The 19,127-nt window shown below is 31.5% G+C and overlaps 1 protein-coding gene across 13 annotated transcripts in view; it reads right to left on the bottom strand.

Annotated features, from left to right (window-relative positions):
- lola (longitudinals lacking) overlaps positions 1 to 19,127 on the bottom strand; it is a 437,759-nt gene that overhangs the window by 282,503 nt on the left and 136,129 nt on the right. For all 13 annotated transcript variants that reach the window (XR_012723785.1, XM_075313525.1, XM_075313532.1 and 10 more), the window contains 4 exons: positions 17,494 to 18,467; positions 17,016 to 17,421; positions 16,353 to 16,946; positions 15,130 to 15,210 (listed from right to left, as the gene is read on the bottom strand). Coding sequence is in view for 12 of the 13 variants with exons in the window: in XM_075313525.1 (XP_075169640.1) it covers positions 15,130 to 15,210; positions 16,353 to 16,946; positions 17,016 to 17,421; positions 17,494 to 17,667 (1,255 nt within the window). In the remaining variant the exon portion in view is untranslated. The remainder of the gene's footprint in view (positions 1 to 15,129; positions 15,211 to 16,352; positions 16,947 to 17,015; positions 17,422 to 17,493; positions 18,468 to 19,127) is intronic.

The following is a 19,127-nucleotide window of genomic DNA, read 5'->3' on the forward strand; positions in this document are numbered from 1 at the left end:
GTTTGTTTAGCTTGAATTCAATACCGAAATCCCCAAAATCCTTGAATCTAGGTAGGTAAATGTAATTAACCCTTTCATTACCGAAATAAATCTAATGTTAAAAACTTTTATTTTTATTCTGTTTTTACTTGTACTAACAACATATAGAACAAAAATTGCCATTTTAAAAACCTACCTCAATTATTTCAAGAGCTATATGAGCTTGTTCTGAAAACTTGATTCTTGAATTGTGACCAAATGGCCTTACGAAAATAAGCACTATTTGACCCATAATATCTTTCAAAGTGTGAGAAAAAATACAAAAAAAGAACCTGAACAAGTATCAGCTATAGTTTTTGTATAAATGTCCATTTACTAGAAACATACAGTATTAAATTTGTCTAAAATTTTCTTATTTTTCGTTTATTGTTAAAGAAGTTTATAAAAATGTATTTTAGACCTCACCAATATGGACAATATTTAAAGCTTATTTAGATTAAAGCCTCTACTTTAAAATAACATCGAGAAATGAATCGAAACTAAGTGGGAAAATAGAACTTGGCGTCTTTTTCGAATGTCCTTCTAAGTGGACAACGGTAGTGAAAGGGTTAAAGAGATAATTTTATAAAAACAAGGGTGAGAATATCAAACAAGGGTTTGTAATCACATTCTTTAAATTAAATCGAACGATGGTTAGGTTAGGTTATGTGGCAGCCCGATGTATCAGGCTCACTTAGACTATTCAGTCCATTGTGATACCACAGTGGTGAACTTCTCTCTTATCACTGAGTGCTGCCCGATTCCATGTTAAGCTCAATGACAATCGAACGATACTAACTCTAGTTTTAAAAATCTTTAAAATTTGTATTGACATTTTGAATCTTATTTTAATTACCAGTCGCCATTTATCAACCAGTGGGATTTGTATAGATTTTTCTTCTCAAAATCTATGAGAACAAATTGTCTACAAAATTGTATATGCAAATGATCTAAAAATTCCCAATCTAGCAATAACAAAAAAATTGCAATGAAAACAAAAATGCAAGACCAATGGGCTATTGTCTTTATTATTTATGGTAGCAAATATACATGTTTCATTTTTGCAATTCGTTCATCTTGTCAATATCTTCGTCTTTTTCTACATAGAAATCTAGTTAGACGTCTTTCTTTGTATCGAAATTGTCATTAATGAAGAAAACTTTCAATGCAAATTGTGTGGAGTCAAGAAACTTTTGAAAGCCAAGGTCACTCAAAGAAATAGAAATAAACTTGAATTCATTAATTTTGGTCACAAAAAAAAACCAACAAAATCCCAAAGACAATTAGTAGTGTGTGAATTAGAGACTAATGCAAATTTTATACTATATTCACGCAAGAACTCAATACCAATTAAATGTCGACAAGAAACAAAACTGCACAACATCTTTGTTTCTCACTGATTACGATAGCAAAAATTGCATAATAAATTTAAAGAAACAAAAAATCGTGTTTCAACAATTTCTTTCACAATGGGGAGTGGAAAATAAATCGAAAAAAATACATTTTGTTCAGGTATTCTGGCAAAAAGTAAAGTTGCTGATTTAAATGTTTACAGCATTTTTTTTTTTGTCAAAATCATAAATAATCATTTTCTTAAACCTTAATTGATATTAGAATACCAATGTCGAAAATTGTTTAAATTAACTTTTTGTAATCTTCGACTTTTAATATTTTTTGAAATCGAAGCAAATTGGCTTTTTAGCGAAAAACTCGAAAAATCGACATTATGCTTGGGACTACTCATCAAAAAAATCGAAATCGAAACGATTTTTAAATAAACGCGTAAGCCACGAGTCCATTTTATAAAAATGTTTCCCAAATTGACCCACAATTTATAAATATGTTTGTGGATCTATATAGACCATTAGGACCCAATTTGAAGAGTGCGCTGACATAGTGCCTGATTATCGACATTTTAGGTTAGGTTAGGTGGCAGCCCGATGTATCAGGCTCACGTAGACTACTCAGTCCATTGTGATACCACATTGGTGAACTTCTCTCTGAGTGCTATCCGATTCCATGTTAAGCTCAATGACAAGGGACCTCCTTGGGCGACATTTGGGCTGTATATTCAAAAATCAGTGTCCGTGTAGTACACAAAGTTGTACCTAGCTCTCATTGGTATATCTGTCAAATTAGGTATTGTAGGTATAATATATTTATTTTATTGTCTACTTATGGTGATTTCGAGACGGAAAAAGGTGTAACATTCTCAAAATTGATTGCAAAATATGAAGGATACTGCAATAGATTTTGGATCCTGTATCCCTCACAATATTATGAATTAACAATAACTTTGGAATGCCACTATTATTTGGGCGAAAATACAATGAGGGAAAAGGTAGGGTAACCCCAAGGCAACATATTTTTTGCCAATCGAAAACGCCATTAGTAGATTATTTACAATACACCTAACAGGTTGGCTGATAAGTCCCCGGTCTGACACATAGATGGTGTCGCTAGTATTAAATGCATATTATTTTTAGTACCAACCTTCAAATGATTCGTGTCAAAATTTGACGTCTGTAAGTCAATTTTGTTTGTGAGATAGAGCGTCTTTTGTGAAGCAACTTTTGTTATTGTGAAAAAAAAAATGGAAAAAAGGAATTTCGTATTTTGATAAAATACTATTTTCTGAAGGGGAAAAAATACGGTGGAAGCAAAAACTTGGCTTGATGAGTTTCCGGACTCTGCCCCAGGGAAATCAACAATAATTGATTGGTATGCAAAATTCAAGCGTGGTGAAATGAGCACTGCGCAGTGGACGCCCGAAAGATGTGGTTACCAACGAAAACATCAAAAAAATCCATAAAATGATTTTGAATGACCGTAAAATGAAGTTGATCGAGATAGCAGAGGCCTTAAAGATATCAAAGGAACGTGTTGGTCATATCATTCATCAATATTTGGATATGCGGAAGCTCTGTGCAAAATGGGTGCCGCGCGAGCTCACATTTGACCAAAAACAACAACGTGTTGAGGATTCTGAGCGGTGTTTGCAGCTGTTAACTCGTAATACACCCGAGTTTTTCCGTCGATATGTGACAATGGATGAAACATGGCTCCATCACTACACTCCTGAGTCCAATCGACAGTCGGCTGAGTGGACAGCGACCGGTGAACCGTCTCCGAAGCGTGAAAAGACTCAAAAGTCCACTGGCAAAGTACTGGCATCTGTTTTTTGGGATGCGCATGGAATAATTTTTATCGATTATCTTGAGAAGGGAAAAACCATCAACAGTGACTATTATATGGCGTTATTGGAGCGTTTGAAGGTCGAAATCGCGGCAAAACGGCCCCATATGAAGAAGAAAAAAGTGTTGTTCCACCAAGACAACGCACCGTGCCACAAGTCATTGAGAACGATGGCAAAAATTCATGAATTGGGCTTCGAATTGCTTCCCCACCCACCGTATTCTCCAGATCTGCCCAAACGACTTTTTCTTGTTCTCAGACCTCAAAAGGATGCTCGCAGGGAAAAAATTTGGCTGCAATGAAGAGGTGATCGACGAACCTGAGGCCTATTTTGAGGCAAAACCGAAGGAGTACTACCAAAATGGTATCAAAAAATTGGAAGGTCGTTATAATCGTTATATCGCTTTTGAAGGGAACTATGTTGAATAATAAAAAAGAATTTTGACAAAAAAATGTGTTTTCTTTGTTAGACCGGGGACTTATCATCCAACCTGTTAAAGCATCGTCGTCTGAGTTTATTTAAAAGTATATCGTTATGAAGTTCAAGCGCAATAGTGGGATTGCAACCGATCGTGGTGAATTAGCGAAAAAGTACTCTGGCTCGCAAAAAATTGGTGTTGACCGAAACAAGCGTAGGTAAGAGAATTTCAACGCCCACCTCAAGTGCTTTTTCAATCACAAATGAACGCCAACGGCCGGTCTCTAATCGTTTTCATCTTCATTTCTTTTTCATTGCAGAAAAAAACACCATACAAAAATTTAGGTTTATTTTGGAAAATGTTAATAAACCAGTGACGACATGATACAATTGAAAGAAAATTTATGGTAGATAAAGTTTTCTTTTACTTTTCTTCCTTGGAGACAAAAACTATTAAAATATCATTAGTCTCCATACAAAATTCAAGACGGGAAAAATTTAAGAAAATTTTATTCATTGTAGAAAAAAATTTCACCTTTTTGAGAAATTCTAATTTAGAAAATGACACAAAAAGTGTCATTGGTAATAAAAGGTGGAACACTAATTAAAAACAAGTGTCACAAAACGTCGTACTTTGCAATTGATTTTAGAAGTTTTTAACGAAATTTTAAAGTCGCATGTTTACAAATTGAATCTAAATTAACCTAAAAATCATTTTTATTTTATTTTATTTTCATTATGTAATTTGAAGCCACATAGCGGCCAATTTATGTAAATTACAATGGACTACTAACCAAATTTATCTCCATTTCATTGCAAATCAATCCTTGAAATTAACAGTTCTAACCATTGAAAATTTTCCTTGCATGTTTTCAGGCGAGACAATTATTCGGTTGAAAAAAATATGATATGAGAAGAAAAATTAATCAAATTTAAGTATCGAACGCCTGAGTTGGATTATATCTTAAGGAACCGATAACATTCATCATTTTAATGAGATCCAGGGTCAAAATTTACACAAAAAAATGTTAACCTTAAAAGGGAAAGGTGGGTTGAAGTGTCAACTCTTTAAAATATTTTCAAATTTGCCATTAAAATTCCATTTAGGATTCGAACTTGCCTATCGTATATATTAAGTGCAAATTAGATATGAAAAAAAAAAAACAAATATGAATGGCAGCATCAGCAGGGTCACAATGATACTTGCTTATCTGCGTTATCGCTGAGTATTTCGAAAAAAAAGTATAATGAAAGGTGTCTTTGGTCATGAAGTCATAACCCATTTGTTTTAGCAAAGTGACGCAAACTGTTTAAAAAATATTACATACATTTCCTTTCCACTATCACTTCATTTCTTCAAAGGTATTTTGGACTGAATACCTGGTTGTTTACACCAGTGTTGCCAGGTTGGGGGTTTCCCCCAAATTTAGGGGTTTTTTATACGTTTAGGGGGATTTTTAGGGGTAACATTTATTATCTTAGACTTTATAAAGTGGAGCAATTCTCGACAAAATTTGGAACAATTCTGGCATGAATTTTGAGCAAAAAAAATAAAAATTTTGAGAAAAAAATAATAAGTCAACCCATGTTCCTAAATACAAGCAAGTATGCAATGGCATTCCTTTTTAAACGCATCTGTTGAAGGGGCATTTTCAATATTTTACACAATTAAAAACAAGGTTAGGTAGCAGCTCGATGTGTCAGGCTCACTTAGACTATTCAGTCCATTGTGATACAAAATTGGTGAACTTCTCTCTTATCACTGCCCGATTCCATGTTAAGTTCAATGTAAAGGAACCTCCTTTTTATAGGCGAGTCCGAACGGCGTACCACATTGCAGTGCAACCACTTAGAGAAGCTTTGAAACCCTCAGAAATGTCACCAGCATTACTGAGGTGGGATAATCGATAATCGGTCGAAGCAGGAATCGAACCCGAATTTGTGACAAGTGGTGTAATGATTTTATCTAATGATTTTTATTTACTTCAAAAGAAAATGTTTAGCATAAAAAAAAACTTATTTTGTCTACAATGTTGTTCTTCAGAAAAAATTTTCTTTCTTTCTTCAGAAAAAATTTTCTTTTCTTTCTTTGTGTTAAATTTAATTTTTAAAGTGTATCACTACAGGATTTTTTTTTAACGAAATTTGGGGCCTCTTTTTGTACTATTTATATTCTTCTATAGAAAATTTTGTCAAAATTTTATTTCTATAAAAAAACTTGCCAAATTTAATTTCTATAGAAAATTTCGTCAAATTTCATTTATATAGAAAATTTTGTCAAAATATTATCTCTATAGAAAATTTTGTGAAATAGAAAATTTTGGTAAAATTATTATTTATTATTATATTATTTCTATAGAAAATTTTGTCAAAATTTTATTTCTATAAAAAAATTTGTCAAAATTTTATTTCTATAAAAAAATTGTCAAAATTTCATTTCTATAGACAATTTTGTCAACATTTTATTTCTAAAGAAAATTTTGTCAAAATTTAATTTCTATAGAAAATTTTGTCAAAATTTAATTTCTCTAGAAAATTTTGTCAAAATTTCATGTTTATTGGAAATTTTGTGAAAATTTCATCTCTATAGAAAATTTTGTCAAAATGTAATTTCTATAGAAAATTGATGGAGTACCTCTTAGTTCGAGAGGAATATTTTGCAAAATCTACCAAAACATCAACAATTCCACCAATCTACCAAACATTAAAAAAAAATGCACCAGTTTTGGTAGAATTCTATCAACTCTGTCATTTAGTGGCACAATCAAAAAATTGCTAAATTAATACCCTAATAAAAAAACTAGTAGAAAATTAAAATAGGAAGTCTGTGTTTGCGTCTGTGAAGGTGAATGATTATTGTGGCTTCTTGAGAATATTGCATTTTTAGGCTTTTTCCTGTGCACAGCTGCCTTCTAAAGCATCTCTCTATAAGAGAGAGAGCAGGGTTGTCTGCGTCAGTTAAATTTTGAAATAAATCACAATCTGTAAACTTGGTATCCCACAAAATTCTGGGATCCCATCGGCAGCTCGGTAATAACCAACTAGGTTATCATTATTATTGCGGTAAAAAATAGAATTGACGATTCCCTTTGGCGGGCACATTTGCTCTTCAATCGGGAAAACAATTTCATCATTCTATATGTATTCTTATTGTGGTCTACTATGCTACCATGACATGACTAATTAACTCTTTTTCATTTAATTACTGCATAACGTAATTGCGCCAACATCACACGTATTTATCGCATCCTCGTCATAAATATTAAAAACAACGCAGATAAATACAATGTTGCTGTCCCCTGCCAAAGACAAAAAGTATTATCATTTTCAAATAAAAACGAGAATCTTCAAACACGTTTTCACATCTCCAACCTCCTGAGACTGTGGTAAAAGAGAAGGGAAATCGTTTAAGAAAAAAATCATTAATTCCAATTCATTCAATTATAAACAACAAATAAAACAAAACCTGGAGACAAGAAGAATTATTTTTCAAGAGTTGTGAAAACGAACGAAATATTATCTCAGATGGGTGTTTTTGTTTAACAAGGTAAGGGGGAACCCCTTTTCCACAAAAGCCAAAGGAAAAAGAAGTTAAGCAACATTTATTCGCTTTTTGGGGGATTTTGGGAATTTTGCAGTAGAACAAAAAAAAAGTACAAAGACTTTATAAATATTCAAATAGAAGTTTTATTCGCACCCCCTCCTCTACATACAAGTGCAATTAAACATTTTGAAAAGAAAACGTCAAAGCACGAGGGATATTGAAAAGTGATTTCATAAACTACCGCCCTCCCACCCCTCTGAAAGTGACTAGATCACCATCTTGAGTATTATTGCCAGCGATGACTTTTCACAAAATTTCAATTGTTGTTAATGCTGTCGAGTTTTGTTGTTTTTTTTTTCTATGGCTTCGCTAATGTCTATACTTAATGTTGTTTTCGTTTGGCCTTGAACTTGGCCATAAACAGAAGATTTAAAAATTCAATGGAATGCATCACCAAATCACCTTGCCCACCTTTTTTTAGTTGTTGTATATTTTCGTAGTTTTTAGTGGTGGTGACCAGGTAGAATTTTAAAAATGTTTGAAAAACTCAAAAGAACAACAACAACAGCAGGAGGGGGCAGGGGCAGAAATAACAATCAGTAATGATACAAAGAAACTCATAGATAATGCATACCTCGAAATAAATCTGGAAAGTTACTCATTAGATACGAGAGACACATTTATTATTGTCATATTTCAGGTACTTATTTTTATGATGCCATAGCTTCTCAACTGCCTCCTGATGCGCTTACTTATCACTTTCAACGAAAACAGATGTGCAAAAGCCAATTGAAAATGAAAAATTTCGCAAATATTTATGAAAAGTGGAAAATTGATTCTAATTCGAGATAAGTTAAAAAAAAAATTTTCCAAGAACCAAGATTAGAAATTTAATACTTTGATCTGTGTCTTCTATTCAGATGTGCATGGGTGATTTATTTGTAATGTAATTGGCAAAAATTAAGATGGTTTCACCTAAAAATCCAGTCAGGAATATAGAAGTTTCAGATCACTTCCACGAATATAGTCTGCCTTAATTCCCTTTTGTATTGGGGATTAAAAACTTGTGTTACCATTTATGGTGGGCAACGTTAGCGTTGCGAATTTCTAAGTAGGGGAGTAGTAAAAAGCTTCACTTGCAATTAAAAGGAAAAAACTGACAAAATATCAAATGCATTTAGGCCAGTCTCCTAATTAGAATTGTCACTTTTTTAAATTTAAAAATTATCCTATGAAACGTTTTATCTCAATTGACAGTTCAGGACAATAACACGATTTACTTCTTATGACCCACCACAAAGACAAGTATTTCCAGTTTTCAAATCTAAAAGAATGTTCATCACTGACAAGAAATCTTTGTCGAATGAAAAGCGACAAATCATGAATTAAAAAATAATAAAAAAAATTATTATGGTGATCCTACTCAGTTTTATGACTCTCCAGACGAAGAATGACAACATTGGATATAGATATGATAGTGTTCCCCCCTTTAGAAATGTTGCTTTATTTCGTCAATTGTTTCACATAGAATATTTTATAAAATCTTGCGTTTTGTTTTTATTTACCCATATGCCATTCACAATGGATGAATGGATATAAAAGATGAGGTGGTCCTTAGCAGAAATTTCAAATTAGTAGCATTAAATCATACATTGTCATTATTATTGCAATCCTTGTTCATTTCAATTTTGTTTTCATTTTGCCTTTTAATGATTTCTCCATGTCATTCTAAAAAAAGAGCTATCGATCTTGGCATCTAACAAACATTCTGTTGTTCTTATTCGTTCTCTCATTTCCCACACATAATATAATTTTTTGTTCTATCCCATATTCGATTATAAATTTACTTATAAAATACAATTAATAATAATTACTTACATTTTCTTTGGATCGTTCTAATCAAAACTAAACTTCAATCTTTTCTTTTCCCACAAATCATGGGAAACGACAAAAGATTATGCCAGAGAAGTATGATTAGATCGATATATATATATTTCTGTTTTCCAAGACCAATCCAATTATTTGCCGCTTGCTTATTTAGGACTTTTCAAAAGCATCCAAAGAAAAGTCCATAATATGACAATGGATGGTCTGAAAATCGCTGATGTTCAGGATATATCGTTGCGCACGCTTAGCTTCGTTGATTTTGTAGCAGGTGTGTGTGTGTATATATGGGGACATATTTTATTCTAAAATGGGCATGGATAGGTACATGGTATGAATGGTGACACTAGCTACCTACATATAAAATTCGAAGAAATGTGTATAAATGAGTTTGGCTGTTGTAAATCCATGATTAGGAGATATTACACAAAGGTAAAATTGTTTAGAAATTTAGCTTGGACTTTTATAATTGGATTATTTTGTAATTTCTTGGCAATAACTTCTTTTAAAAATCGTAGTTGTTTTCAATTTCGTTTGTGTAATGTTTTATTTAAATGCCTTTGCAATGTTAATTCACAATAATGTTCTATTGTGATTTGAAGCTAAATCTATTTACCTGTGTAGAAAAATAAAATAGAACATCTTTTCAGAATTACTTGAAGTTCATAGAATAAAATGAATAAATTGCTTTTATACTTTTTATGATTCCTTTCACAATAATAATTATTTTTTGAATTTATTCATATAAATATTAATTCTTATCAAAGGCAAGTTGGCGTTTTTTTTCATTTTTATCACTAAATATTTTTAATATTTTTTTTTAGGTAAATTGTTTTTTTTTTAGGCAAATTGTACTGACTATAAGAGGTATTCAAAATTATTTAATTTAGTTTCTGTTAGAAATGTTTCATCGATTGTTTAAATAACACTGGATTTTATGCACAATAATTGCCTATTGTGATTTTATCCAAGAGTCGTTGATAGTATCTATTGATATTTGTTTAACACATCAGGAAATTTTGGATCGAAAATTATTCCATTGTGACTGGAGAGGACTTTCTCAATAGTAACATTGAAAAAATTTTCTGAAACTTGTTCAGCATAAAATCCCATTTTGATATACATAAAAATCTTACATAGCAAAGGGAATATTTTTTTAAATATATTCTAGATTTCATTCACAATATCATCCTATTGTCAGTTGATGCTAAAGTAAAAAAAACCTAAGCAAAGCTTTTAAGCATAGAAAGTAAACTTGCACTATTTCATATAGTTGTTTGTAAATAATTTTAATATTAATAATCATTCACAATAATTTTCTATTGTTTGAATCTCCAATGAATGTCGAATGAAAATTAAATGCACTTTATTTTTCTGTCGTTAATATTTAAATTCATTCAAAATAATTTTCTATGGTGATTTGAACGAATAAGTATTTATAAATATTTTAAATGACAATGTTTCATTCACGTTATCATCATATTGTCATTTGACGCTAAAGTAATAAAACCTTCGCAAAACTTGAAGTCATAATGGAAATGGAGTGAAAGTAGATTTGAATTATTTCAAACGGTTGCTAGTAATAATTTTAATTTTAATAATCATTCACAATAATTTACGATTATTGTTTGAAGCCAAGTATATTAGTCGAATGCGACAAATCTTAGCAAGTGTTGAAAATTAAATGCACTTTATTTTTTTTTGTGCCGTTAATATTAAAAATCATTCAAAATAATATTCTATTGTGATTTTATGATTTTTTTTAACAAATATTTGGAATGAATAAAACAAGAAAAAAATTATTTTTCATTTTGTCGTTTTGGATATTTTATCCAAGACTATTTTTGGAGGTTGGATATCAAATACTTGCAACATGGGAAATTGAAAAAGAGAAGAATGCAAAAAAATATCCAAATTCAATAGTAAATTCAATAGTAAATTTTTCCTAATGAAATTTACAAACAAATGTATATAGATTTTTATATATAGAATTTCCTACAAAAATGAATTTATTATAAAACTCTTTTCAAAATGAGAGGAAATAGAGAGCTTACCCGTTTTTAAATGCTAAGCGTGCGATAGTAGTTGAGATGATGCTTTCTTTTTGGCTTATGTCAAATTTAATCTGAAAATTTTATCGTTAAGGATGGAAATGATGGCAGAGAAAAAAAATGAATAGTTGGAATGGAATAATGGGAGGAAGGATAGTAAAAGATTTGAAATAATGAAAAAGGATTAATGCCAATTTTAAGATAGAAACTTGGATAAAAAAGGAAAAATAGGAATTTAGGAATTGAAATTAATAGGCAATAGATAGGAAGTGTTATAAAAAAGATTCAACTAAAAGAAAAATTAACTTAAAAATGTTTTTAGTGAAAAAAAATTATTGCTTGTTCTCTACAAACATAGAACAGTATTAATTTTTTAAGAAAAAAAATCTTATTAAAAACATTTTTGGGTTTAGTTTTCTTAAAGTTTTTTAAACAATAAAAAAGAGGGAAAAGGAAATCATAAAAAAAACAAACAAACCTTTATAACTCAAAAATATAAAATGTATCATATTTTCAAGCCTCTGCTCAACCGATACTGTTGAACAAAGTATACTTACCTGTAAAGAATGTGGCGAATATTTTTACTCCTACCCCTCCAGAAAAAGAAATGGCTCACGAAATCGTATGTTGAAGCAAGGACCACACAGCAAACCCAAAACACGAAAACAACACCCCAAACTGCTCTAGAACCTTGGTGAATTTCTAAGTACACGGTTTCAAAGCTCAAAGTACCTCACTGTCTTTTTTTAGATGTTGATATACATTACCTGTTTGAAAAAAAAAGACAGCTACATGCTTTTAACCGGTTTAGTTGTACGAAAGCTCCTCTGGATGAAAAGATGCAGCAAATCGCTTCGTGAATGGGTTGTGTTGAGGATTCTTTGAATTGGCAGCAGCCGATTTTGCTTTACAACAGTTTTATTACACTTGTTTTTTTCTCTTTTGTGTTTGTTTGAATGCTTTGTGAAATACTCTTTTTTTTGAGGAATAGTTTTATTCTTACTTTCTTTTTTTTGTACACAATTGCACTTTAACAACAAAAACTTGAATTAACAAACTGCTTTTTCTTGAGGAAAATCTTTCACATCCCTTTGAAATAAGCAATTTGAAACGACCGACCGTATTTGTTTCTTTTTTTTTGCGACTTTCCGATTTTTTTCTACAATTTTGTGCCATTTTAAATACTATTCAAAAAAACTAATAACTTGTTTTCAACAAACAAAAAAAATTAAATTAAATATAAAACAATAAAAAAAAAGTCCCGTCAACCAAAAATAAATTAAAAGCAAATGATTTACACTAGACTCCAAACTCTTGTCTTGAGAATATTTCAAACATACAAATTAAAAAAAAAACTCTTTATACATTTATAACAGAATTGTTCGGATTTTCTCATAATTAAAAAAAAAAGTTCTAAAATAATGCATGCGTATTTTTTGTCTAATTTTTTTCTGGCTGCTTTCATAAACAAAAAGTTTGAAAAAATAAATAAATAATATGAACTGCTATATCCATGGATATATAGATAGATTTTCTTCAGGGATAAATTGAGTAAAAAATTAAAATTCTTTCTGCTTCAAAAATTTGAAGGGAGATATATTTCCTTTCTTGGAGAAATTGTATGGAAAAGTGATATCTTTCGAATTAATCATTTTCTCTTATCTTTATATATATAAAGCGTGAATAAAACTTTGAATGGTGTCCTATAAAAAAAAATTACTAAAAATTGCAATTCTCTGGAGGAAAAATATTGAAGGACAATGAGACCTTTTTCATTTTGGGAAAATTTCACCATATCAAAATAAGGAAGCCAAATGCCTAAAAGGACGTTTTTCATCACATCTATGATAAAAATCATTCATTGTAGCATTTGAAAACTTCTTCTGGTAAGAAAGGCCCGAAAGAATTCAAATCTCAAATGAAAATATTTTAGAGATTATGGCAAAAATGTGAGAAGTAATTTTCAATACCTGGATTCACTACTCCTTTATTGTCCGTCCATTGATATTGGTCGTATTTATGCCACAAATCCAAGACCTTAACTCAAAGTTTTAGACTAAATTTACACTACAAACGAAAACATTTTCTTTGAATTTTGTGATTTCAAACTTTGAAAAAGGTTAAGTGTTATTGGATTTTTTTATGCACTTTTGAATAATCAAATTTTTGTGAAAAATTTCTTTTTCAGAAGTATTAAAAACACATAATAATAACAAAACCTGACTATTAATTAGCAATAATAGCATTTGGAATTATCTTTTGAATGACAAGACATTTTCAAAATTTCTACAAAACATCTAAAACTTGTCATCTTTGACAACAAGATCTTTAGCGGGAGGAGAATAGATTGAATGGTGTTTTCTAAGAATATATGGTGGGTGGTATAAGTGATATACATCTCGTTATATAGATATATAGGTGGGTGTATGTATGTGTACGTATGTGTTTTATTTTGGTTGATTTAATTTTTTTGTCATAGAGGAAACGACACTTAAATTTCTAATATTTATTCATTTCCTTACTGTAAGATTTTCTTTAAGGCTATGAGAACATCTCTTACATATCAGCATTGTTTTTTGTTTTCAACGATTAAATGCGAGCAAAATGAAGCACATTAAGATTAAGACATGTGAAAATTTGAAATGTCGGGTGGGGGAGCGAGGGACGTAGACAATAATAATAATAATAATAATGAGAATGCATGATTTCTAAGTTATAGCTGAGAGAGAGATGCTGCTGTTGTTGCAAATGGTAGTAGTGGAGATGAGATTATTCCAAATTGTTCTCAATTCATAATGTTTGGTTTTAATGGATTTTTTTTGACATTATTCTTCTTCTTTTTGTTTGTTTGTTAAGATCATATATATAAAAACTTGTCATGAGAAAATTATATATAAAAAAAATGTTTAAACAATTTACAAAAAAAAATGTATACTTAAATGCTACACAAACACCAACAAATTATAAACAAAATAACATTAAAAAAATTAATTAATGATGGTTTGATACAAAAAAAAAACATAATTATTTATAATAATTATAACCATATAAAGGCATAAGACAAATGGTTAGTGTTAGAGTATAGTGATGAGTAGGGGTAAGTGGTAGGTAGTAGAGAGGATTAATCATTCAAAACTAAATCAACAACTTGCACAAAAAAATATTGTTATAATCATAATAATAGTAATAATTAATAATCATAATAATATAGATAGTAGAATAGCGAAAAAAATTAAAGTTCCAAAATATATAGTATACAAAAATAGTTAATTAAATTAAAAATAAACCAAAAAATCTAAACAAAGGGGGGAAAATGCATTAAAAATTTTAAAAAACTCAAAAAAAAAAACATATATATTTCTTAGTCTTCCTTTGCTTTTAATCATTTCTAAATGCATGTTTTTTCGCCCCCTTTGCATTTCATACTAGTAGTAAAACAAAAAAAAAAACTTAAAAAAGAGGAGGTAGGGGTTAAAATTTTTGTTGCTTGTTTTTTGTTAAATTCTCTTCTTTAGTATCTCTAAAATATTCTTGTTCAGATTTCAAAACAATTTTTTTTACTTAAAAATGAGCACGACTTTTGAAAGGATTTTAGTAGCAAAAAACAGAAAAAAATAAGGAACCAAACTTTAAACAATTCTTTGTTTTCTTTGGGAGGATTTTTTGTAGGAATCATATAAAACAGCTTTTTTACAAAAGGAAAAATTTACTTGAAGTTTTCATAGTATTTTATACAAACAAAAAAATTATTAACAGTAGCTGCTTTTCATTTCATTAAATTATTTTTTTGTTTAAAGCGGTGTAGGGAGACATAATTAAAAGAAAATTAAATTTCGTTTTGTGTATGTGATGTTGTGCTTTTGTGTATATCGACCACAAAAAAAAACTCGTTGTCGTCGTGCTCTTTTTAGCTTTCTTTTGCTTTTTCATTTGTTTGTTCTTTATAGATATAAATATTTAATAGTTCTTAAGAAATAGTGTAGTATTTCTTTTTGTTGCTAGTTTTCATTTTGACTCACCTTGAGGATCCCGTTGCTGTGCTTCTTGTGTTGCCAATAATAATTCATCCTGAGATCTATCGTGTTGCCAGGGTGCATATCCTGAAAAAGTGGAAAATTTTTTTATTAAACATAAAATAAATATAAAAAATAAATAAAACCATATTTTTTTTATATATACATATGAATGAAATCTTAGAAAATAGCCGGATAACACGCGTACGACACCATACACACCGACTCTACAGAATTAATGGCATTCCGCATATTTGCCAATTGTTACTTATAAACAAGGAGCCACGTTGGCGGTAGTTTATCCCATCTAGTGTTATGCTGGTGACATTTCTTCACCAGTTACACTGGTGACATTTCTGAGATTTCACAGTAATTTGAAACGCCTTGCGGACTCGGCCCTTGTCATTGAGATATGAGAGAAGTTCACCATGGACTGAATAGTCTAAGTGAGCCTGAAGTAAAATACTGTCGCTATACCTAAACGAATTTACTATACAACAACAGACTCTATACCAATTTTCAAGGAGATTTGTTACTTGAGAGGGATATTTGGTGGAGTCCAGTACTAAATATTAACCTAGGAAGTTGATAATTTACATATTTTCAAGTCACTACTTTAGAGATGAAAAAAAAAGATTTAGAGCAATTTTTCAAGACTCTTAATTAACGAACTCGAAATGGACTTTCCACTCTATCTACTTTTGTATTGTGATCTAACTTCACTTTAAGGCTGATAATACTGCAGCAGTTATTGTAAAACGACAAAATACCTCTATGAAAATGTATAGATATATGCTCCATTCCATAATATTTACATTTTATAAGAAACATTAGATGGAAGAATATGTATTGTATCCGGTTTCTACAAATCATACATGATGGATGTATTTTCAATTTATTTGCCGAAAATTAGCGTGTTTTTGTTTTTAACTTCGAAGAATCGAGTATGGAAAAATAGATTTGGGAAATTAGGACTTTTGAAAAGAAGAGAATTTGAGCATATCTAAAAATCTGAATTAAAACAGTTTGTATTAAAAAAGTTTAAACGGTATCAAGTAATGATAACGGCGAAAATTTTTTTTAACACGAAGTAATTTGTCAGTGGCTTACAATATTCCCTCCTAATATTATTTCTCACACTATATAAAAAATTTCTATATGGTTGACCACAGTAAACTTAAAAAATAATCCCAACCAAAAAAAAAAAAAAAAAAAAAAACAACTCTTACCTTGACTAGATCCTTCACCACCTTGACTTGTGCCAGCATTATGATCCAAATCGTCCATACCCATATCCTCTTCATCTAATGTCAAATCCTCAACGTTTTCATCATTTGCCTCATCATCATATTCCGCTTTGGGTTCAATTACCAAATCCGAGCCAGTAACACTTGATGTGTCTTTGGATGCACCAGTAGCTGATGATTTCTGTTGTTTATGATTCGATTTGTCGGCAGTACTGGCATCTGTGGCATCGGTGTCCATAGCGGGTGTGGCTGAGGCGGCAGGACCTTGTACATTTTCGGTATTCATGGCATCTTGTTGTTGTTGGTGTTGAGTGGATCCTTTAACATTGTCAGTCTTTTTTGAGGAGCTTAAGGTCGTGCCGGGCACAGCTGTGCTAACAGCTGATGAGGAGGTTTGCTGTGGTGGTTGTTGTTGTGTAGCGGATAGGGGGACTACTGTGGATGCTAAAGCAGCAGCTGTGGTGGGAGCAACAGCAGCGGCCGCAGCCAATGCTGAGGCAGCAGCTGTAATGGCACCCAAACCAGAGGCATTCGATTGTGTTGGTTGTTGTGATGAATTGGAATTATCATGGACATCTAAACCGAAGTAAACAGAAGAATATTTAAAATCGATGCAATTTCAAGGCATCTCTTTACAAAACTCACCAGTCAATGCATTTTCAATGCTCCTGCGTCTCACTTTTCTACGTCTTCTCGATGGACTAGATGAACCCTCACGTGAGCCCATTTCGCTGGCATCTATGGCTGGGCCACCAGCGCCTGTGATGCGTGCCCTTTTTGTTTGTTCCAGCGTATAACCGCCGCTCAATTTTCCCGGCATGCTGGCCCTATGATGATCGGGTTTCGGCTGTGATGCACTGCCGCCAGAGCGATTGTCTGACAAACCCTTGATCTGTAGAGATTCTGCAGCCTTCAACAAGGCAGCTAATTGATCTTGCGAGATGTTAACCTCACCACGATACATATAGTCCATCATGGCTCGCAACTCTTGATATTTCACATCTTTTAATATGAATATGGGATGTTTATCATATTGCTCCTGTAGAAGGGTCTGTAAATGGCAAGAACAAATAGACAAATCAGAATTTATTTATGTTAAGGAAAAAAATCCCTGCATACTTACCGCAAAATAGGGACTACACGCTGAGAGCACAACTTTGTGGGCTTTCAAGTATTTGCCTTCGGCGGCCAATGTGCAATCGACTAATGTCTCATTCTCCAACAGGGTATCGAATACACTAATCAATGTACTCTGATGGTTATTCCATCTTAAGCAAAATTGCTGATCGTCATCCATGGTGGATGATCTTTAGTGGACCTTGGTTAAACTTATTTTGACAAAATGATGGCGGCACGAGATCACAACAAAGGAAAAGGTGGAAATGTTATGGAAAGGTGGTAGCAGTTCACCAACCAATCCTAATCGTCGTCTCACACCTTGCGCTTGCTTGACGTGGAGGGTCTTGCTTTCTGGCCGATGGCTGCTGCTGCTATTGTTGTTAGCCTTCTTTCCTTTAATGCTTTCCTTAATAAAATTGTTTGGTTTTTGTTTGGATTGGTCACTACTTTTTAAAGATTTTTTTCTCTTTTGTTTTTGTTTTGTTTTTGAATCCTGAGTGTAATTACGTCAATTAAAAATTACTTGGTTTTTTCTTCTCTTCTTCTGCTTCTTATGTTCTGTAGTTGTTATTCAACAACAAGACTTTGAAAGACACAGAGAGTGAGTGTGACAGAGAGAGTGAGTGAGAGAGAAGAGAAAATGTGTTGTATATGTTCCCTTTATCGAACTGTTTTCTTTTTATTCTATTATTGTTTGCTGGTGTACTTTCTTCTTCTTCTTCTTCTGATTCTTGCGTTACAGTAGTATATTTTTTGTTGTTGTTGTCGTATCTTTCTTCAGAGGAGGGTTAAGGTGGTTGTTGTTTTTCTACTAGATTTTGGTATGCTGTTATAGTTTTTCATATGCTTGGCTTTTCCTCTTGCTTTACACACGCACACACACTTTTATGGTATCATTTAGGAATTAGTAGTAGTTGTTATTGTTTGGTATTTGTTGCTTTTGCTTAGCTTTTGTTTTTTTTTTTTGTCAAATTAAAGCTGTAAATAGAAAGAGAAAATGTAGAAAGGGAAGCCATTAGCTAGAGTACTTCAAATATGATAAGGCTTTTGTGGTTGGTTTGTTATCACAATTTTCTTAATTAGAGAAGGGCTATTTTCTTTTTTGTTTCTTCTTGCAAATATCATCGTACATAATTTACAAGAGTGAGAGAGAGAGAGAGAGAGAGCTATTGGATATTACACATTGGTATGCTAGAGTTGTATGCTCTTTTTTAGTTCGCCATGTTGTGTGATTTTACTTTGGTGTTGTTGTTGTCCAGTGTTGCCTTTTTTCACAATAATCAATATGTAGGGTAACTATAGCAGAGAGTACGAGTAACCTCATCAACCAATGGATAGATTGATGAGATTTTTTATATTTATTTTTATTTTACATAGAGTTTTATTCTGGGGGTATTATTTCTGGTATAAGAAAAGTGCATAAAAAAACGACGGCTTTAGGTACTTATAGACTATGATAAAAGTTTATAACGCTCTTTCAGATCGACATTATCTTGGTTGAATACGGCCCCTAAACGACATATTAGACGTATAATTTTTTTGAAATGTGCAGAGTTTTTCGCTCAAATTATTAGCAACCACATAATTTATTTACAACTAACAAAATTCGCATTAATTGCTATGTCCAACTATCCATAT

The sequence above is a fragment of the Haematobia irritans genome, chromosome 5 (genome assembly GCF_050003625.1).
Source record: "Haematobia irritans isolate KBUSLIRL chromosome 5, ASM5000362v1, whole genome shotgun sequence".
Lineage (NCBI taxonomy): Eukaryota > Metazoa > Arthropoda > Insecta > Diptera > Muscidae > Haematobia > Haematobia irritans.